Here is a 26,009-nt window from a genome sequence, read left to right on the forward strand (position 1 = left end):
GTGCGTATCTGACGAATTTGCGTTGAACAGCTTCGAATCGTCCACTCCATACAGCTTGGTAGGGATTCCAGACAACACACGCGAATTCCAGTAGTGAGCGTACCAATGAACAGTAAAGGGCTTTAAAACACAGAGGATCACGAAATTCCTTAGATATCTTGAACATGAATCCAAGCTGTCGATTAGCTTTGTCGATCGTGGTTGAGAAGTGGCGAGTGTATGTGAGCTTTTCATCCAACATGACACCGAGGTGATCGACACGTTGAACTGCAGTTCCAGCAACGTTATAATCAAACAAAATGGCAGTCCTAGTTCGACGGAAACTAATTACGCAGCACTTTGAGACGCACAGGACCATAAAATTACGTTCACACCAATCATTAAAGGTTTCAAGAAGGTTTTGTAGTTCTAAACAGTCGGCATAGCCTCGAACAACTAGATAAATCTTCAAGTCATCGGCAAAAAACAATTTACCTCCACGTAGTAGAATAAACGTTACATCGTTCACAAATAAAGAGAAGAGCATTGGTCCCAAAGTGCTACCCTGTGGAACTCCTGATCTGTTCGAGAAACAGTACGATAAGTAGTTTCCAATGCATACAGTAACTTCACGTTGCACGAGGTACGATCTAAGCCAGCTGCAGAAGGAAACAGAACATCCAATTTTTTGAAGCTTTGCTAGCAGAACGTCGTGCACAACTCTATCAAACGCAGCTTTAAGATCAGTGTAGATGGCATCCACTTGAAGTTTCTTGCATACATTTTCCATACAGAACGACGTAAAGCTGACGAGATTAGTTTCCACGGAGCGGCCAGGAAAGAAACCATGTTGACATGTACTTATGTAATGCTTGCAGGAAGCAAACAATCTCTCATTTATCAGCGACTCAAACACCTTAGATTCAACCCCAAGCGAGGTAATCCCACGGTAGTTTTCCACATTGCGTTTGTCTCCTTTCTTGAAAACAGGGAACATAGTAGACCGTTTGCATAGTGCGGGAAATTTCTGTTGACGAAGTGACAGGTTGAAGAGCAAGGACAACGGAGCAGCTAAGATATCGGAGCATTTTTTTAGGACTGCAGATGGAATAACACTCGGACCTGGTGAAAATGATGATTTGGTTTTACTCATCACAGAGAGAACCATTTGTACATCTACGGCAAAAACACCCATGTTTACGACGTCGGTTGGCACATCACGGACGGCTCGCTCAATTTCTGCTTGCGATGGGGAGTCATTCGAGAAGACGCTTAAGAAGTGCCTAGCAAATAGGCTGCATTTGTCCTCAGTTGTCAATGCTACGTCATTGCCGAGAAACATTTTTGACGGCAGTCCAGTTTCCTTCCTCTTAGTATTCACAAACGACCAGAATCCCTTGGGGTGGCATTGCAGATTATGTTGAGTACGAATTACATACCTCTTGTAAAGAAGCTTGTTGTAGTGGCGATAATCATTGCTGGCAATTGAAAAATTTCGCTTGGTAAGGGTACATCGTCGATGAGTTAAAGCACGGAGAGCTCTAGATCGCACTCGTTTCGGGTTGTGGAGAGTAGCGTTAGACCAAGGCGGTTTTCTTGGAGGTTGGCACTTCGGTACTGAAGCACAAACACAGTCGCGCAAAAGGCTATTATAGCGAGCGGCTGCTGTATCGATATCAAGGTCATTCAACACGTTCCAGTTGATCCGGGACAAGGAACGTCTCAGCAAACGGAAATCGGTCTTCCGGAAATTGAGCCGAGTGGCAGTCATGGTTTCATCAAAACGAATTTGAGATCCGTTCGCGATAGATATATCCAAAGCAGGGTGGAAATTGTCAAGAGGAACGATGACATCAGGCGCTTCAACGACGACACAGTCCAGAAGTGCACTTTTGCTAACAAAAACCAAGTCAAGAAAACGAGACTGGAAATTGGGAACAAGTTTATCTGGCTCAGTCCATGAAAAGCCGTGCCGTCAACAAGCAAGCGGCTGGCAGGAGTAGTTGAAGATGCAATCGGATCTGGAAACGCATAACCCTGGCCTGAGGGCGACCAGCTAAGCCCAGGCTGATTAAAATCACCAAGCAGAAGAAGCACATCCGTTATATCAGCCATGGACGATGCAAATTCTGTAGCATCCAGATGAAGCTGCATTGTGGTGCAGTCATGTCGACGTTCAGGGGGAATATACACCGCTCCAATGAGGATGTCCCGCGAAGTGAGGTTGACCTTAACCCAAACCGCTTCAATTGTAGTAAATAGTTCGTTGGAGATTACGCAGGAGGCGAATTCGTTGGAAACAGCGATGAGCACACCACCACCGCGAGTACGAGTGCTGTTGGATGAATTACGGTCTAATCTGTAGACAGTAAAAGAGTCACCAAACAGTTGCACTGAATTGATCCTCCCATCGAGCCAAGTTTCCGTGAATACATAAACGTCATATTCCCCTTCAAGCGCAGCCAGATAAACATCGTCCAATTTAGTCATGAGCCCCCTGGTGTTCTGATAGTAGACACGTAAACCGCTAAAGGGTTCGGTGCGAACTGATAATGAGCAGTTCCACACAGATTCGCAAATTGTTTCGGATCGACCTTTTACGATTATGATGAAACTTTGCAGAGTTGTTTGTTATTACCCAACATGCCATGCATGGTTCCCTAGTTTTGCATACGACTAACACTTGAAAAGGGCTTATGCAAAAATGATACGCATCAATAGAAAAAATATATTTCGTGAACGATTTGTTTGATCAAGATGATGTCTTAGAAGAAGTTGCGTACAAGTATTGGGCCTTCTAAGAAAAAAATATACACTGTAAAAAATTATAATTTTTTTTTTACAAACAAAATCAAAATTATCAAAAAAAAAAATTAAAATTACTCAAACTGCATATTTTTTTTAAATTATTTTTTTTTTTATATTTATTTTGTAGTTTAGATAAAGTAATACCTACTGACACTGTGCATTTTCTGGGCGAATCATAAACAAATAAGTTTTTTTTTTCCAAAATACCACCTACAGTTATCGAATATCTTAAAAATAGTGTTAATATTAAAACACATTTAATTTACAACAAAAAAGCTCTTGATGCTTAAATTGCCCAAAGTTGTTATTTTCGAGATACTCGTAGGTTAAAATTCACTTATCGCATATTTTAAGAAATTTTCGCCCTTTTGAGATGTTTACTCAAATTGCATATCTTTTTAAAATGTTTTTTTTTTATATTTATTTTGTAGCTTAAGTAAAGAAATACCTATTGACACTGTGTATTTGCTGGGCAAATCATAATTAAAAAAGTTATAAATTATTGAAAAAATAAGTATTTTCCAAAATACTACCGATAGTTATTTAATATCTTTGAAATAGTTTTAATATTAAAAAAACATTGAATTTACAACAAAACAGCTCTTAATGCTTAAATTGCCCAAAGTTGTTATTTTCGAGATACTCGTAGTTTCAAATTCGCATAATTTGAGCAATTTTCACTATATTGAGATGTTATTCATGAGTGTTCAATCTTGAAAATATTTTTAACAAAAAGACCATTTAATTTCCATAAACTTTGCTGTTCACAGTTTTTTAATCATACGCATGAGTTAAGACATAATTATCTGGCTTCATCAAAGCCATTCATTCTTATCAGAGGCCTAAGATTCACAAATAAGAAATATACTATAACAATACCAAAAAAATACTCTGAACATTGTTACCAATATCAAAAAAGTTCGAAAATACGTGCGTGGATATTGTATAAATCGAGTGGAACGTATAAAAGAAAAGGAAAGAAGAATATTCGGGAAATAAAGGAATTTATCAACGCAAAACAACATCAACGAAAATGCACAACATGATATGTATACAACGGATGTAAATCCAGTCATTCCGGATGCCGAGAATACAGAGCAGGAAAAAAGCGATACCTTCAGGAATGACATTGGCACTATTGTGGACGTACGTAAACAAATCGATTCAGATATAAGTATCATTTCTTACCCCTTCAGTGCTTTTGAACACGATGAAGATGAAACTCCTGCACGGTAGCCGCAACATACCCAATAATGAATATAAAAGACTCGATATTGACTACAAAGTAAGCATTTCTGAGGGAGACTAGGACTAACCATTAAATGAATAAAAAAAAATACTCATTACTCACAAATGAATACATACTACCTATTTTTATAGTTGTAATTACTCATAAAAGGGTAAAATAGTACTCATTTAATGGGTAGTCCCAGTTTCATATTGAACAAGCGGCTTTCCGATGCACTTCCGAAAGATCCACGAACTCTTTTTAAAACTACGCAGTAAGTTTCACTAAATCTGGTTGGAGATGGCCAGTATTGGCATCACGGCTTAAACTTTGTACTGAAAAAGTTTCTAGTGGAATGGTGATTATAGTTTCCTGGATATTGAATTTGAATCTGCGTTTGTTTTTCAAAATTTGTCTACTTTTTATCTTCTTTGAAAATCCGCTCAGAACTCTACAAGATTTTATTGGAATGTTCTTATGAATTTCCTTTAGAATTATTCCCATTAACACGTTCTTTTAAGAATACATCTAAAAGAAATTTCAGATTCTCCCTGGGAGTCTCTTAATTTATAGGTAAAAGTCCAGAAATTTAAAATTTAAATTCAAAATCCGATTAAATTTTCTTTAGAACTCTCCCGCAGTTCACCTCCGAATGGTATAGGATATTTTTCTCAGAATTATGTTGAAGTTCTCCTGTAAAACTTCAGAAAATGCACTTGGAATTCTCCTTAGAATAGTCTAGAAATTATTCTCAAGATACCCATGGAATGGATCACATTATTCAAGCAGTTTAAAAACACGTATCGAACTTTGCCATGCAACATTATTTTGAGATGTTGTCTTCTAGAACCTCAAGAAAATAGAATCTTATTGATGCTGAAACATCAGAAATGATCTATATTGAAAAGTAATGAACAATGCTTCAAATAGTGATCTATCCCTGTGTGGCTTGGTGCCTGATGCCAAGCAGGGAGAGATCCAGATAATACACACATAATAAGTTCTAGAGCTGGAATTAGGGCTGTGATTAGGGTGTAACATCTGTTGTAAACAATGGCTTCTCTCAATGATTTCTAGAAATTCAAGGCTCGCCCACTCAAATCAACATCACTATCGGGTAGGGGAAGTCTTCCCCTACCCGATGGCTATGTTGATTTGCGTTGGCGAGCCTTAACTTTCTAGAAATCATAGAAAGAAGCAAGGGCGTAGTTACTATGAAAAATTTGGCCGAATGCCATTTCAACGCCATTTCCCGAAAGTTTTTGTGTTGCCCTTCTCTGGCTACGCCTATGGAAATAAGTCTTGTTTACAAAAGCTGTTACGCCCTAATTCCAGCTCTATCTAAAGTTGTCCTTCTTTTCAAAAAAGTTATGGAGTGTTTACATCTGTGTAGATTTACTCGCGCTAGTGTACTCGCCAACTAGCACGAATTTCAGTTGCTCCTGAAATTTCATGCTGATAGACGCTGATGCCCTGTTTATATTATGCTTTTTTGCTAGCAGCTAGCTCATTAGCGCTAGTGAAATAGCATAAGTGTAAACAGTGTAATTTTGCTATGGGCGTTTGGTTGTTGTTTGACGATGATCAGTGTGCAGTCAGAAAATGCAACTTTCTGTTTTTCATTTTATTATGCCACGAAATATTTTGTCAAAAACCATCATTCAATATGCATCCATCCATGTTCACAGAATGAAACTAAAAAAATAGTGTTCCATCGAATGAGATAGCCTCGGAGATAGCTCGATGCGAAAAAAGGTATGAATTACTTTACGGAAGATACCAATACCGCCTTCTTAATTCTTGATCTACTTAATAAGAAAATCATCATCAAATTGTTTGGCACGCGATGACAGTACGTGGGTTTTGTACCAGAACCCTTTGCATTTTGATTTGATCTGATTAACACTTGTCGCTATCAAGGGCATACATTCATGTGACAATCGTGGAGATTCAGAGGTGTACTGACGGTTGTCGTGGCGGGTAGCATGGGGTTGATCATCTATCAGCAGCTCACACGTGAGATATTGAGCGCTTTATCGCCAATAGCTCTTGTGTACAGGTTTCTGGCCTATTACGTGCCGTGACGTTTTCGGAACCTTGTGTTGACGGTTACTATCAGGATTGTTAACCGATAACCGTCGATAACGTCAACGTTAACATTTGAAATTGTGAATTTGCATTCCAGACGTTATCGACGATTATCGATTAACAACCCTGGTTATCATGCGAAAGAGTGACGCATGAACGTAATAGAGTTCGGTCGAGACCACTTAAAAGATGAGCAATACTTCTTGCCACAATGATCAGTCCTGATCGAGTCTACGTGACTGCCTTCATCAAGCCAATTCCATTTGAATAGCTCCATGTCACCGGGCTTATCGTAATGGTTTGTAATGGATCGTTTATCGTAATGGTTTGTTGTTATGTAAGGAGTTCGGTGGCCAATTGGCGACCATTTTTGCTTACTGAGTAGAACATCGTGGGTTAAATACCAGGGTCCTTTTGTATTTTTGTATAGATGAAGGTGGATAATTGCTTGTGGTAAAACTTGCTCGAAACAGACAACGTTAAAAATCATACAAGGGGATCGGTGGCCTTGTGGTGTGAATCCTAATCTAATCTAATCTAATCTAATACAATACAATCGCAAGCAGTACGAGAAAGCATCCTGGAAAATCATTAGAATAGATAAGACCTAATCATTTTTCTTGTCAACATTGATGTTTGCAGCATATCTGAGATATGACACAAACATCAAAACGGCCAGGCCTACTGCGTTGCATTTGCCGCAAAGATGATTCTGTGAAAGGTTTTGAGTTCAAATAAACCGTGGACGCACCATATTCGAAGCAGTTCCTATATCGAAGCACTCCAAAACATTCGACTATTTTAAATAATTATTTTAGAAATGTTACTTCTGCAAATATTAGTTTCAGTGCTCTAGGGGGATGATGGTGTTACAAGGTTTTAAAAAATATCTTGTCAAAATAGACGAGTGCGTCATCATTAAGAACGCGTCAAATATGGTGCTGGTATGGTATATCTAAACAGCGATGCATTTCGTGAATCTTCAGGGAAGGAAGGATGCGTGGACATACCGTACCAAACGCTCCGAGCTAGGTTATGAGTGAATGTAATAATAATATGCAATGTAATGAATGGTATATAAAATACAGTGTAATGGAAGGATCTCACCAAATGCCTCAATGTTAACCAAATTCTCGATTTCCATTTGACGTTTGTCAGCTGTAAGCTTCTCTCTTGCACTTGAAAGACCTACCTCGGTAACATGATGGCACTGAACGATGGGACGTTGAGGGTTTGGTGGCTTGATAGCGGCCCCAGGAACAAGCTGGGCGATATTGTAGGTCCTACAGATCGTCGATGTACATGCACTCGCGGAGTTCCAAATGGAAGATCTTCCGTTGCTGATGATTGGCCATTTGCGCCAGAAACTGAGCTGCTCGTGAAAATAACATCTTGAATCTCGGCTTTGATGGCGACCCAGAACCGGGCAATCGAATCCAGGTCCATCTATGGTTATAATTAATTTTCATAACAATTGTACCAAAACTCCAAACTTCAAGGATACCCGAAACACTGCAATAGTTCTAGAATTCATTTTAGTTAGTAGCAGTAGACATGAATTAAATCGCATTATTCTCCGTACAGCCATACAATCCGCAAAAAAGCCACATGCTGCGAACAAATTCAACTTGTTCCATTACCCAGGCTAATAGCGTGATAGTGGTACGAAAAGTTACTTGAAGGTCAGTCAGGATCAGCGGTCTTTTTCATTACAACCCCAGCAGCTTAAACTTGATTTTTAATTATGGCAATTACAGTTTTCATTTTTCTTTAACCTTTTCTCTGTCTCTACATTTTTCCGTCCTGCAGAATCCGGCCTGGGTCCGTCCGATAAGTATGATATATTGGAAGAGCACAACAAATTGCGCCAGGCGGTCGCACAAGGGCTCATACCTGGACAACCAGGCGCAGAAAATATGCTGGAAATGGTAAGAAACATAGTATGGACTTTTAATTTTCATCTTCTCGAGATGGGTTTCCGGCGATAACGAATTTTTGCTGGGGTTGAAAATTTTCGCTCTGTTTCATTTTCGTTTTTTTATTCGGTCTCGTTTTTCATTTCTTTTTTTTGCAGCAGTGGGACGATGAACTAGCGAGCAAAGCGCAAGAGTGGGCTGACCAATGTATATTCAAGCATGATCCCAAGAAGAAATTAGGTACGGTTGATTGCGATGAAATTTGGCACATTGGTAGAGATGAGTCTAGCAAGATGGTGTGAAAATTTAAGAGTGATGCTTGAAATTTTATATTCAAATTAGTTTGATGCGAATGTAATTATCGAACTCTATCTACGTTTTGGTCAAATCGTGCTACTATCATCTACCACTGTACTGCCGCTATTCGCACAACAGTCTCATGTCCTGTAGATTTCTTATCTACATAGGGCTGTTATGCGAATAGTGACAGTGTACTCGTTGTTAGCTTTTAGCAAAATGAATGCATATTTCAAATACATCTTTAAACCCAACTCATACCAGCCGGTACCATTACGACACATTTTTTGCATTCTTTTCTTTCACATCAGAGCGTTTTACGATGGGACAGAACCTTGCTCTTATCTGGAGTAGCGCCTCTTTGGACGATGACCGAGACAGCGATTTTCCCGGGCGCATTCGAAAGTGGTTCGACGAGGTTAAAAAATACTCCTTCGGTGCAAAGTTCTCTCTGGCCACCGGTCACTATATGCAGGTACGTACCTCAGCCCGTTAATGTTGGCATGTGCAGCCATAGCAATTTAGTGCTGGCAAAATTGTATGAACAGATAGCGCCGTTTATTCGTCTGCTCACATAGGTACTCTCTTCTGAATACCACACACCACCCACAGCGTGTTGGGTTTAAAATTGTGGAAAAGTATATGAGACATGAAAGAATCGTCAAGAGCTGTGAAAACTCTTTTCATGTTTCCTCTATACAAATACTCACGTACATTTCTTGATTTTCTTTTTTTTTCCTATTTCGGTATGCATGACGGTCTCTTGTTTGAATTCAATTCGGAAAGTCGTTCTATCTTGTTTTAATTACATTTGATGGTGAAAAGCATTTAGCACAACGAACAGATTTTCTATCATAGTCCGTATCGATAAAGTTGTACTGAACAGCAAATGAAGAAGATCGTGATTTGGAAAACATTTGCCGTATTTATTTATTTATTTATTTATTTATTCGGCGTCAATCAAATGTAGACCAGTTTAAGTTACAAAAAACATGTAACATCTATTTTAATTTTTAATTTCTGACTAACCTCGAAAAGAAACGTTTTGTCAAATCAATTATTTCATGATGTTAATTATAACAAGACATCATTATATTTACAGGCGCGTAGCATAGTTTGTTCTTTGGTTGTTAATATAAAACTTGTTTCATGTTTTATAAGTGTTGTTTAAGAAACAAGGAACGGGAGCATACAAAATTAGATTTTCTCAAACCTCTGTGGCATTCACTCTATGTGCTACAACATTGTTTATAAAAGCTATCATTGCAAACTGCTTCCGCTTTTAAAGTGCATCCAAATTGATCAACAAACATACATACATCGAGGTTCATTAGATGGTAAGGGTAAACTCGTCAACCTACCTTTCTTGGAGCAAATAATAGAAACTGGTTTTGAATTGATATGGAGCAAAGACTATACCACAGTACTCGAGGAGGGGCCTAACATATGCTACGTATAATGTTTTTAATGTGTATGGATCATTGAAATGAAAACTAAACCTTTTAATAAACTCTTGCATGCTGCTTGCCTTGTAGATAATGTTATTATAATGTTCAACAAAGCTTAACTTAGAATCTAGTATAACGCCTAAATCTCTAACTAGATTACACCTTTTAACTCTGTTTTGTCCATTTGTTACATGTTCTTGCCTAATAATTTGCTTTTTTGTAAATGAAATGGAATAACATTTCATCACATTAAACTTTAATAAAAATTTTGTGCACCAAGTCTAAAAGTTATCAATTTACTACAAGATCAGACGCTTCACGAATTTCCAGGAAAAGTTTCATGTTCTCTGCATATATTGAAACATTCAGGAAATTCAATATGAGCTCTACATCATTAACAAATAGAATAAACAGTAATGGTCCAAGATGGGAACCTTGTGGTACACCAGATGTTACATTGACTACTGATAATAAATGTCCGGTCAAGAATGACTGAATCCACTTTAAAAACTGTTGACTAAACCTAACTTAGATAATTTGAATAGCAAAAGATCGAACGCTTTAGTGAAGTCAGTGTATAGTGCTTCAACATAATGCCCCATATCTATTGCGTTGATAGAAAATGTTAGTAGTATTAGATTATTAGTCGTTGAACGTCCTTAAACAAAACCATGTTGCTTGCCTGTAATTAAATGCTTATCTTGTGAGAAAACATTTTTTTTTATTATAGATTCAAATAGTTTAGGAATGCAAGACAATATTGCAACTCCACGGTAATTTTTTACACCTAATTTTTTCCACTTTTGAAAATTACACACTACGAAAAAGACATGTAAATTTCAGTGCCCTGAGACCGACACATGCAAGCGGCCCTTTTGACGTAAGAATCAGTTGAAAAGGACGAGAAAATCACTTCAATCAAACGCACTTTTCGTCGAGTTGCATATGTTTCAGTTTCAGGACACTTAATTTTACATGTTATGTTTGTTTACGTTCCATCATTTACGTCAAAGCTGAATTAAGTCTCGTGTAAAAATAATAATTTGTGTAGTGTGTAGAATCAGAAACGATTCCTTCTCAATTGAGGGAAGAAAACAGAGAGATGAGTTGAACAGCCAAAAGAATGGCTTTATTTCCTGCGATACTGATTACAAGAATACTGGTGGCAATGCACCATCACCTTTTGATGCATGCAATGTTTTTTGAGAATGTAAGATTTCGTTGAGGGTAACATTATTAACTACAGTATCTCTCATTGGCTCAGGAACGTATGAGGAATACTGGTAATCCCGGTCTTGGTCATTATGACTTGTGTAAAAATCCTGAAAAAAACTAAGCAAAGAAGTTAATGATCTCGCTAGTTGTTTTTCGTATTTTGTTGTCTAGGTAAATTTTTGAAGGATAATTATTTGACTTCTGTTTATCTCTAACAAAGCTGAAAAACGATTTCGGGTCTGATTTAATGTTGTCTTTAACCTGAGTGTTATACCGTTCGTATGCGTTTTTATTTCACAGTTCAATTGATCGCATATGTTCAAATAAATTGTGAGGTTACCATTATTTTCATCTCTTTTACAGGCTTTGTGTGCCTTTTGTTTTCTATTTTTGAGATTATTTACTTGCCTATTGTACCATGCTAGAGTTTTAGATTTCTTTGGTTTTTTTCCTTAGCTTTTTCGGTACTGTCTTCTCAAATAATTTGATAGAACGTATCTACAGCCTGCTCTGGGCTCGAATTTCTAATCATACTTTAACAGTCAATAGAATTCATTTTTTTTTTTTTAATAAGCTCATACTTTGCATGTCTAAAGTGAAAATAGGTTTGCAACAAATCGCCATCAAACATTATGGTGTTATCATGTATAAATACGAAGAATTCTATTGCAGTATGGAATATTTAATTTTTCCGGTGCGGGAGCCTCAATCACGCAAATTTATCGGTCATATTCGTAAATAGTGAATCTAAATAACAACTGGTATGATTTCTGACATGATTGACTTGATAAAGTCCAATCCCTGCACTTTTGTCAAATAATGACTGAATCGTTTCGTTGTCTCCAACAATCGGCAGCAAAACAGATTCATTTTTGTCATCAACAATAACATTAGCTGCTCGTTGATTAAAGCCACCGTAAACATGAAAATTTGCTTCAGGCTCACATTTAGAAATAATAGTATCAGAAATACTAAAACACAATTCATATTATTCTTTTTTGGCACTTTCAGGAGAAAAATACACTGTCGCAAAGATATGCATTTCCAATAAAATATTTGACCCAAACATGATCAATATCCTTGCTTTTGCTTACACACTGCGATTAATACACCTCCAGTAGACTTTTTATTGGTTAACGTTTTGTGACGATCATCCCTAAACACAATAAAGCGATCTCCGAAAACTTCTTTACTATTTACGCTGGCATCCCAACTTGTTTCGGTGCCTAAAATGATAGGATAACTAGAAGTGGCTACTTGTTTATACATTTTATTGACCTTTATCGCAATCTTCATCCTGTTAAAATTTTGGCAATAAATTACTATTTCTTTGCTATCGCACTTTCTCTTGCTATTGACGCAAGTCTGTCGTTTTTACTGTAGAAACTCTATCGGTCAACAAATTTAAATTATTAAAACTAATTACCTCCCTCTCACGCGGAGAGGTCGTGAATTCCTGGCGTACGTCGGGATCTACGATAACGTTGTCTTCCTCCAAGTGGTGCATTAATTCCGTAGAAAACCGGAATGCTTGCAAGAACACGCCTCGCACGATGCAGCTGAACGTCCTGGAGCCAACCTGTTGGGCGGGTGCGCTAAAGCTGGGCGCGGGAAAACATCACTCGCCGGGTAGGGGTTTAATATTTCACCCATTTGAAATTTGATCGTTGGTTGGTAATTATTCGGTGGCCTTGAAAACCGATCTTTCGCTGCCGCAAGAAGGTCTCTATCATGAGGAAGACGGTTGTTTTCATTCTGTCTGTTGATGTTTTCTGTCTGATGATGATCCATTCTGTAGTTGATATTGTGCTGGTTTGTGTAATTATTGTGATTGTGATTACGACTGTGACTATGATTCACATTTTTTTTAATTTAGCATAAGCATGAGCATGAGCATGATTGACCGCCCACGATTGCTACTCTGTTATTGTCAGACCAGCTGTAATTACACAGAGAATCAATAGACGATGCTTAAGACTAGCAATCATCCTCAATGTGTAAAATCTGGTGATCTCAAACTAGGCAATACCAGCGCCGGCCGCGCCCGAACACAGGTCAAGAAAGGGAAGGTGTAGGAATGTGTTGACGTGACACTCGCTTTGATGGAAGCCGAGAACACCTCTGCACTTCCACGAGGAATCACTGGGATATTGGGTAATAGGGTTGGGTTTACAGCAGGGTTCGTTTTGGTAAACGATAAGCTGAATTGATATCCTAACAATCATATAACGCGAAGGAGCTTAGGATTGAACCCACGGTCTTCTGCTCAGTAAGCAAAAACGTTTGCCACTAGGCAGGCTTCCTTTTTGTTGCTGTTATTACCATGTAGTGATGTTAACAAATAAAACGATTGACGAATCTTGAATGTGGATGAGCTTGAGATAAGACTCATGATGTTCTGCTCAGTAAGCAAAACCGGTTGCTCTAAGGCCACCGAGCCCCCCATATCACATTATAGCGTTACTCAAGTTTTTATGACTATTCAGACCCGGCCCCGACGACAACGAAAAGTTTTACGAATTACACGATTAACAAGCGATCTAACCAAACATTTTTAATATGAAAAGATCTGGGACCGTGTTTTTCTGCTCAGTAAGCAAGCCACTGCAACCGCCGATCTTTGAAATCCTTAAACTAAAAGCTATGAAAGAGGCCTTCATTAAGATCCATTTTCACGCGACGTTAAATGTTTCGATTTTCTCTTTACGCATGGTTCAGGTAATCATAACAAGCTATGACCGACGTGACGATTGTTTAAGACCTGGTTGAACAAGCTATTTAAATGAAATTACGTTCTCGAATTTTACTTGGCATGTAATGAACAACAGAAATACGCGATAATTCATATTTTCAGCGGTTGGTGGTTAATATTAAATATACTAACGGTACTGCCTACGACTACGACGGCGATTACGACAGCGACTACGACGGCGCCTACGACAACGACAACAGCGAATTTATAACTTACCATTTGTCTAGGATAAACACCTTTGCCCGGCACCTCCACTGGTTCTTCATGTCCGCTATCTGTCACTGTTAGCAAAATATCTAATAGCAATTACCTTCCAATACCAATACTTCCTGTATTGCCATGGTCATCTGGGAGGAGGGTCGCATCTAGTGCTCTCCCCAGGAACCGTTCACAGCCACCAGCTACTGCCCGTCCAGTCTTGGGCGTATCCAGCGAGGCATCCTTCAGATTACTTACAATCTCCGACACTCAATGCAAATCGCAGGCACACTTACGCTAGTTATAAAAAAAAAAACACACACACACACCCGTGCAAAGAAACGGATCAAATAAACGTCACTCTCGCGAAAGCACACCCGTCGTCGTCGAACGGCACAAAAAAAGGAATCGGTGGGCAATTTTGTGATACGGATTTCCAAAATCAACCTGGAATGCACGAATTTCACCACACCCAACTACGAAACACGTTCAGAAGCACTTTTGGTACACTTTCGTTCGAAAACACTTAATTTTTTTCAAAAATATTTGCGAGTGAACCAACATCATCACTGCGTAAATAAACTAAAATTAAAATTATCGCTCGCGATGCCACAAATTTCTAGACCGGGAGAAAAAATCAAACAACGCAGATAGCGTCAAATCTTCTGTTGCTTGCAAATATGATGAATCATGTTTTCTTTCTCGATTCTACACTCATAAAATAAATCACATAACCAGTAGAAAATATCCATGTGAATTTCACATAACTTTCATGTGATCCCATAATTGGAAATTGCACCACTAAAGCACATGAACGTTATGTGTCCAATGAAATCTATATGATTAGTCACATAGAATTTCTGATGTTATGTGATATTCGAATAAAAATTATAATTTTTGGTTTTTGGAAAATTATTATGTGCTTTCCTAATAGAAACTAAGTGAAAACTTTTTTCAGTGTAAAACTTCTCGGAAAGTGACAAAAACCACCACTCACACACGTATAACCGTCCGGGAGGCAGAGTGCCAGCGCTAATCCGGCAAATGCAGCCAAAAACTATGAAAGCTAATGCACGCACAAAACAGAGAAGAAACTTTAGACACAACTAGGGCAAATGATGGCTTCGGCAGCCATCGACTATTTTCGGCAACCACAATTTAAACGTTAATTTAGCTTTATTTTCTCACTAAAACACTTCGCTGAATGTATTCAAACGATTCCTTAGTCTTTCAGGTTCAATCCTAATACATTTTCACGACTGATAAAACCTGTTATGTCATGTGTTTCTTCAAATGAAACATAAGCACATGAAAATACGGCTGATTTCGAGTTGCCGATAATAGAACAACTGGTTAACACACAGTTTAAACGGAAAGGTTGCCGAAGTAAAAGAGGCTGCCGACAATAGTCACACTCACCTGAAAAGTTTGGAGCGCCTTAAAAACGTTTTCAAACCGTTTTGGACAGTTCTGTCGATTGAAATGGATAGAGTAGCTAGCAGCAGATAAATGTAAACAAACAAACACGTCATATGTGTGCGTGACACTGAGGAAGTGCTAATAGAAGTGCGGAAGCTGCTTAGATTGCCGAGAATACGTAAATTCCCCTATGATTCACATTTTTTTTTATTTAAAATAAAAACCCGGTTTTCTCAAAATCGTATTTTGTGCATTTTTTTTTAAATTTTGGAACGTTTTATGGGACAATGAATGCCACCTATTGCACTGTATAGGTCAATATTGAGAAATGATGGACAAAAAAGTTATGATTTTTGAAAAAAAAAACTCAAAAAGTTTTTGGAAAGATATTCAATACCAAGTATTTCAATTATTCTATCGACTTGATATCTTGAAAGTAAATCAAATTTACAACAAAAAACACTTACATAAGTCACACCGTTTTCGAGATGTAGCGGTTTAAACGTAGATTTTTTTAAATGTTGGTAGTTTTTGGGCATTTTCAAATGTATTCCACGGTTCTCCAGCTTAAAAACAAAATCCGGAATCGAAACTAATTTAATTTTTTTTTGGAATCTGCACTAATACTTGTGCATTTCACAAACGTCAAAGAAGTCTATTACCGGTAAAACCGATTGAACAGCCCTAGTTTTCAGTTGCTTTGACATTTTTCTATAGAAAAATAATTTACAGAGGAAATTAAACGTATGAATTCTCGATGAAAACCTACACATATTAGGGCAAATGCACCTATAAATGCGGCACGTTATAAGTGGTATAGTTGTGTATGGAGTCTCCATACACAGTTATAAGAAGCTAACGCTTCTAACGTACCGCAACTGTAGGAGCGTTTGCATGTCTCGATTAAGTTTTGAATCTCCATTTGTCGATCAAAAAATCGATTAACTTGATTCGCTTTCTATGACGACCAGCACGGTATTTTTGCACAAACGATACGTACAATCAGTCTTTAATCCAATCTTTGAACTTTTGGTTGTATGCATTAATATAAATTAATTCATATTTGATCGACAAATTGAAATAACACCTATTCAAAAATCAATTGAGCTATTAGTTACACACAGGTACCGTTGTTTGTGGATGGATTTTTAGCCGATATTCCTTTCTCCCCAGTCCTAGCTGCCTGATCTGTCGTTGAGAATCGCTCGAAACATTCACTAAATTTGGTGGTGATTTCCTAGTCGTAAGAATGCATGTCTTTCATTTGCTTTCAGTTTTATGACGGCCACAAATCTGTATATGCATATGTCCCATGTTATGTTTAAACACCATGTTATGTACGAAAATCTTTTAATTCTTAGGTGAATTACGGAAATGAAATCGATGACTCATATCGCAATAAAAAAAATGCCGAAAACTCCAGTTGCATTACGTACATTTATCTATTTTCATTTCCTTCCTCTTGTAGCTAATATGGGCTGATTCCTTCCTTGTTGGCTGTGGATACTCGTACCATTATTCCGGAAACAAATACAACAAATTGTACGTCTGCAACTATGGCCCAGCGTAAGTGCACTATAAAACTCCTGTCTTTGCTTAACAACATTGGCCATTATAATATGACTTTTGCCTTATCTTCCTGCCAACAGAGGAAACGTTCAAGGCCAGCTTCCGTACGTCACCGGACATCCTTCGTGTGAGCAGCATGGTCTGCAAAAATCCCATACCTACCCAGGTCTGTGTGTGCCAGGCGGCGAAGTGGATCCTTACCATCACGACAATGTGATTCCTCAGAATTATTATTCTTATCAAGCCTCATCAAATAATCATGAGAATCAACACTACACCTCGGCACCGGCTAGGCCTGCCCCCGTAGCCTACACTGCGGCTCCCACCAGCACAAATCATCAACAACCATACGACAATCATATCCTGTACAATCTCGTGTTTGACCAGCACAAACAACAACAACAACAACAACAACATCACCAGCAGTATCATTATCAGGCACAGCATCCGTCGCATCAGCAAACATATCATCACCTGCCAAGCCCTGCGTCGGTGGTCACTGCAACGGCCAATGCTGCCGCAAATCTTCTCAAGCCTGGAAACATCTTGAAGTCACCCTTTTTGTCGTACCGATGGGATTTGCTGTTCAATTCCCTGCACTAAAATTAAGGATTACGCTTCCATTTCAAGGCACAGAGAGCATCTTTTCCCACCGAAAATCGTGTGCCATTCTTCTCTGTTCAGTGTTGCTTTCGGGGACTAGGTAGGATTCCAGTCGGATTTAGCAACGTAGCATACACAACTGTGGCATGAAAATTCCGAAAGATGAAAGCGAAAACTTTCTACTACAAAATAGTTCCCTGTCACTTCCGGGTAACATGTTGGAAGGAACAGACAATGGGTACAAAGATGCAAGCATATCTTTGGGACAACCTGCGCATCAGAATGAAAAAATAATCCTCGCTTGCACCACACAACACAAACATCAACAGCCTTCCGGACAGGGACTGTCTCCTTCCCCAAAGCCCTGAAAAAGGCCCAAAAAGTGCAGCTCGTGTCTGCTACCTCACATACACACTTTATCAATGGTTAACGAAGACAAATAAACCCAAACAAAAGATCAACAAAGAAATAACAAAATCTTGTCAAGTGCTAAACCTCATACTTATTGCAGTGTTTGGCAGAGACAATAGTGAAGCTGGATTACCAATCCTACTGCTCTCGAGGCTACTCGACGTAGTAGTTGAAAATACGACAGCAGAACAACTTTTATCTCGGGTTAGAAGCAACCAGTTCCGGCGAGAGGCGGCGAGAGGAAATTTCAACAGGAAATGGCTTATTCTTCTTTCCTGGGCGGCAGCGGGAGATAATAATTAGACTGGAAACTCAACGGCTGTGGTGGCAATTGTGGCGAACGAAGCAGAAACATGGTCATTTTTTGACGTCGTCCGGTGTGGTTAGTAGGTCAGCGACCATATTCAGTTCACATTCGACATTTTAAATTGTTATTATTGGACTTGACTGTGCCCTCTACTATATTGATGGTAAGACTTTTCTTGGTAGGTAAATTGGTTGGAAATTTTTTGAACGAGATCTTGAGCTGCAAATTCGACCCGACTCAAATCTTACTTGGCTGGCAGTGGCATTATTATATTGGTAAAATCAGCCTCCAATGCTTTATTATGACTCAGATAGTGTATTGCATCCATTGCAACTTGCAATCAAGTACCGTAAGGTCGCCATTCGCCGCTCACTTATGCTTATTATTATTCAGCTAAACGTAATTAAGCGACAAGAATATAAAAAATCACCCCACAGAAATTCAGTGAATGGCATACAATGCACGATAGTTTGAAAATTTCAAGTTCAAAATATTAAGCCTTTTAAAAATATTAGAAAACGATCCACCCCCCCCCCCCTCTCCACTTTTCGTGACGTTTTTCCTATACCTAATCCATTGCTTATCACAAAATCATAAACCCCCCCTTAGACCGTACACAGTTATTTACGATATGCTACACAAAGAGTTTCATGACTATCACAGAGGGTTAGAAAACACAAATGTCAGCTTGTCCTGAATCTCGACACATCCACGTTTTACCAATCTTACTGCAACGGCTTTAAGAGACTTCCGGTCACTGTAATTTCATTTCCGAAATCTTGATAACCTTATCGGATCGCAATTGTATATACAGCATCAGCCTAGCTTTAAGTAAAAACCTACGATTACTGAAACATTTGCCCGACGATGTAGGTTCGTGCGACAGCTCTGGTAAGAACGCTGTTATGTTGGTGAATGGTTGCACACATCGAATAGGAAAGTGCACAGAAGCAAAGATAAAGGCGTTAATTTATTTATTATTCAGTCAAAAGAGTACAACGAACAAGAGCATCTCCTCCACAGGAAGGTATCGATGCTTTGAAAGTAGGTACATAGGTAGATGAATCGATCGTTGAATAGACGTCTCAGGCTCAGATGAGCAGGGATTTTAGTGCAGTACGCAGAAGAAAGAGTAATTCTGTCTGGTAGAGGATAATCATCGATTTGTATACACCCTTCGAGTAGGAAAATCATGGTCGATTTTTTGTAGGGAAAAGAGCTGCCGGTTAATTGTGCGTGGAAAAAAATTTGATTATTTTGACCGCAGTTTTACACCATAACTGATTAAACAACACTTTGGTAGATGGTGCCGATGATGGATTGAAGTACAACATTATCATTTGTAACGTTCTATAAAAACTAGCATTGATTTTTACCTGGTTCTATTTTGTCTTCATCTATGTACAGAATCTACAGTTTTTTTGTAGAATTGGTATGTATGTATAATGTTAGAGTAAGCCTTAAGTTAATAAAGCTGATCTTTGTTAAAGTTAGGTATAATGTAAAGTTGTATAAAACTGACCACGATTTCAGCACAGTCTGGAAAATTATTTTATTATGTATATTACATGGAATTAAATCAAATACCAATCAAATAATGACAACATACATACCTGCGTTTTGCATTTATGGTATTGATGACATCCACAATTCTGCAACGTGTGACATTTTGGTGTTTCGTGTTATTTTCAAAAAGTATAATTCATTTAGCATCTTCTTTACTTACTCATCTTACCATTCAGGCTAAGGCGTAATTGTCTTTGTTGTCCTCAAAAAGCGTCTTCATTCAACTAGACCGATGACTACAGATCACCTTCCATCTGGTAGATCCACCTCTTCATCTTGTTCCAGTCGGGTTGTTACCGAGAATCATTTTCACCGGTCTTTCGTCCGACATTCTAACGACGTGCCCAGCCCTCCGTAGTCGCCTCATTGTTGCTGTGTGGACGATGGGTGATTCTGCCATCAGCTGGTGCAATTCATAGTTCATTCTCCTCCTCCACGTTCCATCTTCCACTCCACCGTAGATGGTGCGTTGCTCCAACACGAGCATGGTCCATGATTCGTGGCTGTATAGAACGACCGGTATAATAAGCTTTTATTAGATCAGGGTGAAAACGGCGCCGGTGGTGTAGTGGTAAGCGTGATTACCTCTCACCCCAGCAGGCCTGGGTTTAATCCCAGTCGGCGCCGCCGGGATGTTCTGAGGCATAACATCTCTGATCACGCCTTCATTCGGATGGGAAGGAAAGCAGTTGGTCCCCGGTTCATGAGTTGATGGGTCGATAGGTACCAGGTGTGGGAGCTGCCTTCCTGGCACGTCGGTAGCATTGGTGCTCAGCACGGCAAACAAGATCGACGGAAAAAACAAACCAAAGGAAAAAAAAAAAAAATTCCAATTCAAATTATCCGTATAGTTCTCATGCAATTCACCTCAGATGTTAGACCAACAATTGAAAAGCTTTTATGAGCAAAACATGTAATCCCCCTTACCTGCCAACACCATCGAGCATTTCTCCCGTATGTCACTCTTGAGCTGGTCCTTAAAAGTGACTGTATCCTGAAAACCTTGTCCAGTCCAACGATCTTGAAATCTTATTGTTTTCGAAGAGAGGACGAGGTATATTTTTGCAGATTTGTCATCTTTCGGGTTTTTTTTCCCGGTGACTGGTCACTCTGCATTTTACATATGTAACACTTGTTTTTAATCCCATTATATTTTTTTATGTGTTGAGCATATTTTGAGACCCAGTCCCGCAAGAAAATTATTATTCCAGTGGGAAATCGTAAAAAAAAAACAATGCTTTCACCTCCAAAATTATGTAGGTTAATTCCATCTAAATTGCAATAGCACCAACATTGCAATACTAAAACTTCACTGATAAGCTTATTTTACAAGCAAACCAGGTTTCCAATGAAGACCCAAGAAACTCAATAAAACGCTTCTGTGCTGTCAAGGCAATGCTTGTTTACGTATATTTGAATCATTATTCAATCATTAAAGTGCTATTCCAAGCAACAACAAAAAACCTCCCAACCAAGACCATTATCCTAAATTCTCATTTAGTTATTTCTCTGAGTTAATCAAGCTGTTAAGAACGCAATAATGAACAATAACAAAACAAAAAAAAATCATCATCAACAACTCAGTTGAATTGAAAAAAAAATAAAAACTGATACAGGCTCAACTCAAATTCAACTGAGTTGATCAATGATTTGCCTTATCTTAACCCAGCTCAACTCTTTATCATTCTTTCATTTACTCGAAGGCGTTCCAATGCACTCAAGGGATTGATTTTTGTTGGGCACAGCTGGATCGAGCAGACGGACCAATCTACTCGAAGGCAGTGTTGGAAAAGTTCGCGATATTTCACGAAGTTCACCAAGGGAAAAGTTCGCGTGTCATAGTGAGTATTCGCAAACTTTTCCATCACTGCTCGAAGGTTACATTTTGCCAGACGCAATTAGGTGTAAAATCTATTAAAAGACGCAAATACCCATTAATAGCTTAAGCTTTGCAACAACTAACAGCGTCTAGCGTCTACGGAAATGGATTTTTATCTCAGTTCAACTCAGGAATGTGACAACACCCTGTTTAAAACCAACCTCAAAGTGCACCGAGTAATTAAGATGTTCGAAACTAGCAAAGTCAGTCATATTTATCAATAAGTTTATATTATAAAGCAATATTTCCCTGAATTTGAAAGAAACTCCATTAGATTCCCTGATTTTTTAGGTCCAAAAATGAATTCCCTGATATTCTGGAATGAGGTGTCAAGCAAAAATTCAGTGCAAATGAAAAACTTCGAATGTGATTCAAAATGTCGTGTTGGGTTGTAAAAACAACGCGGAAGATTTTTTCGATTACCGCGAGTGAACAAACCGGTCTTTTTTCGGAGGCAGAATTTGGTGAGATCCATCTGATTTATAATCAATCATAAATGCATATTTCCATATATTACTAAATACGCGCCAGATTTCGAAACATCACATTTCGAAATCTGGAAGTGTGTTTGCAGTACCATTATTCATATGATAACGGTAGTGTTTACATGCGGGGCTTATTGTATGTGAAAGTAACCTCGGAATGGACGTGAATTACCAGGCATTCTGAAATGGGTTGCTGAATCTGCAGTAGAGCTATCGCTTTCTAACTCCCGGACTAAACTTGCTTTAAATTATTACATCAAGGATTGTTGTAAGCAAATTTCTTCCATAATACCACTGCCGGGCAGTGGGGGTTAGATTGAATACACACACACACACACACACACACACACACACACACACACACACACACACACACACACACACACACACACACACACACACACACACACACACACACACACACACACACACACACACACACACACACACACACACACACACACACACACACACACACACACACACACACACACACACACACACACACACACACACACACACACACACACACACACACACACACACACACACACACACACACACACACAGACACACACACACACACACACACAGACACACACACACACACACACACACACGCACACACACACACACACACACACTCACACATACACACACATACACACACACACACACACACACACACACACACACACAAAAATGAATTCCCTGATATTCTCTGATTTTCCTTCTTTCTTCTGGTAGTCGACACCATGTAGATAGGGGCTGTTCATAACCTACATGGGCACAAATCCAATCTTCAAATTAAGAAAAATTATTCATGATTTCGTGAACATAGCTTGTTTACATATTATAAAAATACACCAAGAATGATATTCATGATATCATCGCTATTTTTGAATAACGCAATCAACCATTACGATATTTTCAGTTGTTTAAATTATCTTTAGCTCATAAACCAAAAAAATGTAAAAAAATAAAAATAAATGGTTTAGATTGGATTCGAACCATGATTTTAGATCATCAAACCCATCGTTTGACCACTACACTATCAGTACTTGTGCGTTTTATGAGCACGGTTTGACAGGTACGTGTGACGCTTGTACCGGTCATGATAAATGCTCTTGATCCCATGAGAATTTATCATGACCGCTACAAGCGTTATTATTGTTCATGATATTCGTCGTTGAATCATTGTTATGATTGTTATTAATCATGATTTTGTATTCATGATAATGTTTCCGTGTACGTAGACACTTTTGAACGGATTAGCGAGTGTCTACGGCCCATACAAATTAAAAAAAAAAAATGGGTGAACGATTGTCTACGTGGCGGGAGAGGGGAATCTAAAGCCTGTCAAACCCGGTCTACCGGTTTATGAACAGCCCCATAGTAAACTTCGTGTTGCCGCGAACTTTATGTGACCGGATCGTCCATCGGAGTCCAGAATCAGCACCAGTACCTGCCAAAATGGTTCTTTTAATTTCTCTGCAAGCGTTATTCTAGGCGGACACCAGTGTTCGTCAACCACCTCGATTTCTTCACCGTTAATTCGAACTCGAGGTGGATGGCTTATATTATCTTCTATTGAAGCTTTTCCTCTTATGAATTTTGCCTTCAATGACGAGTTCAATCCGACTGGCTTCAGCCTACGGTCTGTTTAACGTTTCCGCCATATTTCTTCTCAAAGTATGGTGAATGTCATCGGCGCAGTCAAGAAGCAGGATGTGATTTCTCTTCGGATCAAACCTTCCAAGGTGATATTAAACAGTTGACACGACAGTCCATCACCTTGCCGTAGTCCTCTTCGAGATTCGAAGGGACTCGAGAGTATCCCCAAATTCGGACAACGCACATCACTCGATTCATCGTCACCTTGACTAGGGATACTGATTTGAAATCGATGAGTAAATGGTGTGTGCGCACATTGCATTCGCGATATTTCTGCATAACTTGCCGAATCGTGAAAATCTGGTCCGTGGTTGTGAGGGTATCCATAAATCCCGCCTGGTATTCTAATCTAATCTAATCTAATCTAATCTAACACCAACACAGCCAGTTCATGAAATCATCCTTTGGGGGCCAATGATTTTTTTTAATGAAACGTATACAAAATGTTCATTGTCTGGAAGAAAGCCCCTATGCAAAAAATGGGTTTAGTCGGACATGATTCAGGGGTGCTGCAAAGCGATCATAGTTTGAACTATTATCATCTGTCAATAATCTACTTCGAAAACTTAGAAAAATCAGATTTTTCGTTGATGCCGGATTACTTAAAAATGCATCAAACGTCGGGATCTACTGTTAAATAATTTTTAATTTTATTTTTGCAAAACTCATTTTTTTTTTTGAATTTTACAAATAATTTCTATGTCTCAGGCGCCGGCGGTGCAGTGGTAAACGTGACTGCTTTCTCACACCAATGGGTCTGGGTTCAATCCCAGTCGAGGTCGGTGGGATTTTTCTGAGGCATAAAAATCTCTGGTCACGTCTTCCTTCGGAAGGGAAGTAAAGCCGTTGGTCCCGGCCCATGTGTGTTGATGAATGGGTGCGATCGCAGGTGATCGCAGGTGTGGAAGCTGCCTTCCTGCACATTCGATTACCGTCAAAAGGATGGCAATCGATGTCCGTCGGTGATTGGCACTAGATTGCGGAACAGAGACCGACGTTAAATAAAGGAAAGTAAACTATGTCTCAGTAAGTAAATTATGAACAAAAGATTTTTTCTACAGATAACACAATTGACATCAAACAAAAAAAATCGATTCCCGAAAATTCACAAAGTTAGAAAGGCCAAAAAGTTGGTAACACTAGATCTCGACGTTTCATGCATTTTTAAAACATTTTGTATAAAAAGTTTTCGATTTCCGAAATTTCATGGTCCTTGGGATATTTTTCAGATGAAGTAAGTTTAAACTTTAAACCGCTTTTCGGCACCCTTAAATCATGGCTGACTGAGCCAGTGCTGAGATTTGTCATTGTCATTGACAGACTTTCGCGCGATATTGACAAAATTGTTCGTCACATAGTCACTGACAGACTTGATCCTCAAAAAAACCTTCGTCAAAATCTCATTCATTTTTTCGTCAATGACAAAGATTCACCTGGTAACAAAAAGTGTAATTTAGTACATTCTGTGTCACATTATTGTTATCCAAGTAGCTCAGGACGTAGATACTTGTTCACTAAAATGGATCCATGTAGTTGTTTTGCTCAAGTCATTTAATGTTGTTACAAATTTAACTAATAAACAAATCTGCACATGTTCGTCACTGACACCATTGTCATTGACAATTGACATGGTTTGCCTTGACTATGACTGTTAGCTAAAATGAGTGACCAAAGCAGAATTGTCAATATCACCGTGTACTGTCGAGATTTCGCAGCACTGGACTGAGCCCACATTTTGCATATTGTCTTTTCAGCCCAAATTTTGCATATTTGTCGCATTAGCAATGCACAAAATATATCAAAACTATCAAAGATTTAAACATGACGGTTCAGAATCCAATAAATGGATGAAACGTGAACATCTCATACCGTACGTTCCGTTGTATTGTTATTTATAAATGACGAGCTGAGTGTGCCCGGCCTTGTAAATTAAAAAAAAAGCATACTATATTGTACGTAACGCCCCTCCCTCTTATGTAAGGGGCTACCCCCTATGACCTCAACATGCGAAATTTGGTTCCATTTGCTTGATTAGTTCTCGATTAAGCAAAAATTTCTGTATTATTTGTATGGGAGCCCCCCCTTACAGAGGGGGTAGGGGTTTCGAACCATCATAATAACCTTTTCCTGCCCCAAAAACCCCTGCATACAAATTTTCACGCCAATC

The 26,009-nt window shown here is 38.8% G+C and overlaps 1 protein-coding gene across 1 annotated transcript in view; it reads left to right on the forward strand.

Moving 5' to 3' along the window:
* Nucleotides 1–19,836, forward strand: part of LOC135715069 (scoloptoxin SSD552) — a 46,704-nt gene extending 26,868 nt beyond the window's left edge. The window contains exons 3-7 of the mRNA XM_065238477.1: nucleotides 7,913–8,031; nucleotides 8,178–8,259; nucleotides 8,628–8,791; nucleotides 16,817–16,914; nucleotides 16,998–19,836. Of these exons, the coding sequence (XP_065094549.1) occupies nucleotides 7,913–8,031; nucleotides 8,178–8,259; nucleotides 8,628–8,791; nucleotides 16,817–16,914; nucleotides 16,998–17,520 (986 nt within the window). The 3' untranslated portion in view covers nucleotides 17,521–19,836. The remainder of the gene's footprint in view (nucleotides 1–7,912; nucleotides 8,032–8,177; nucleotides 8,260–8,627; nucleotides 8,792–16,816; nucleotides 16,915–16,997) is intronic.
* Nucleotides 19,837–26,009: the final 6,173 nt, after the last annotated feature.

The sequence above is a fragment of the Ochlerotatus camptorhynchus genome, unplaced genomic scaffold (genome assembly GCF_037179485.1).
Source record: "Ochlerotatus camptorhynchus isolate MF236.1 unplaced genomic scaffold, CSIRO-AGI_Acam_v1.1 ptg000794l, whole genome shotgun sequence".
In the NCBI taxonomy this organism is placed as follows: Eukaryota; Metazoa; Arthropoda; class Insecta; order Diptera; family Culicidae; genus Ochlerotatus; species Ochlerotatus camptorhynchus.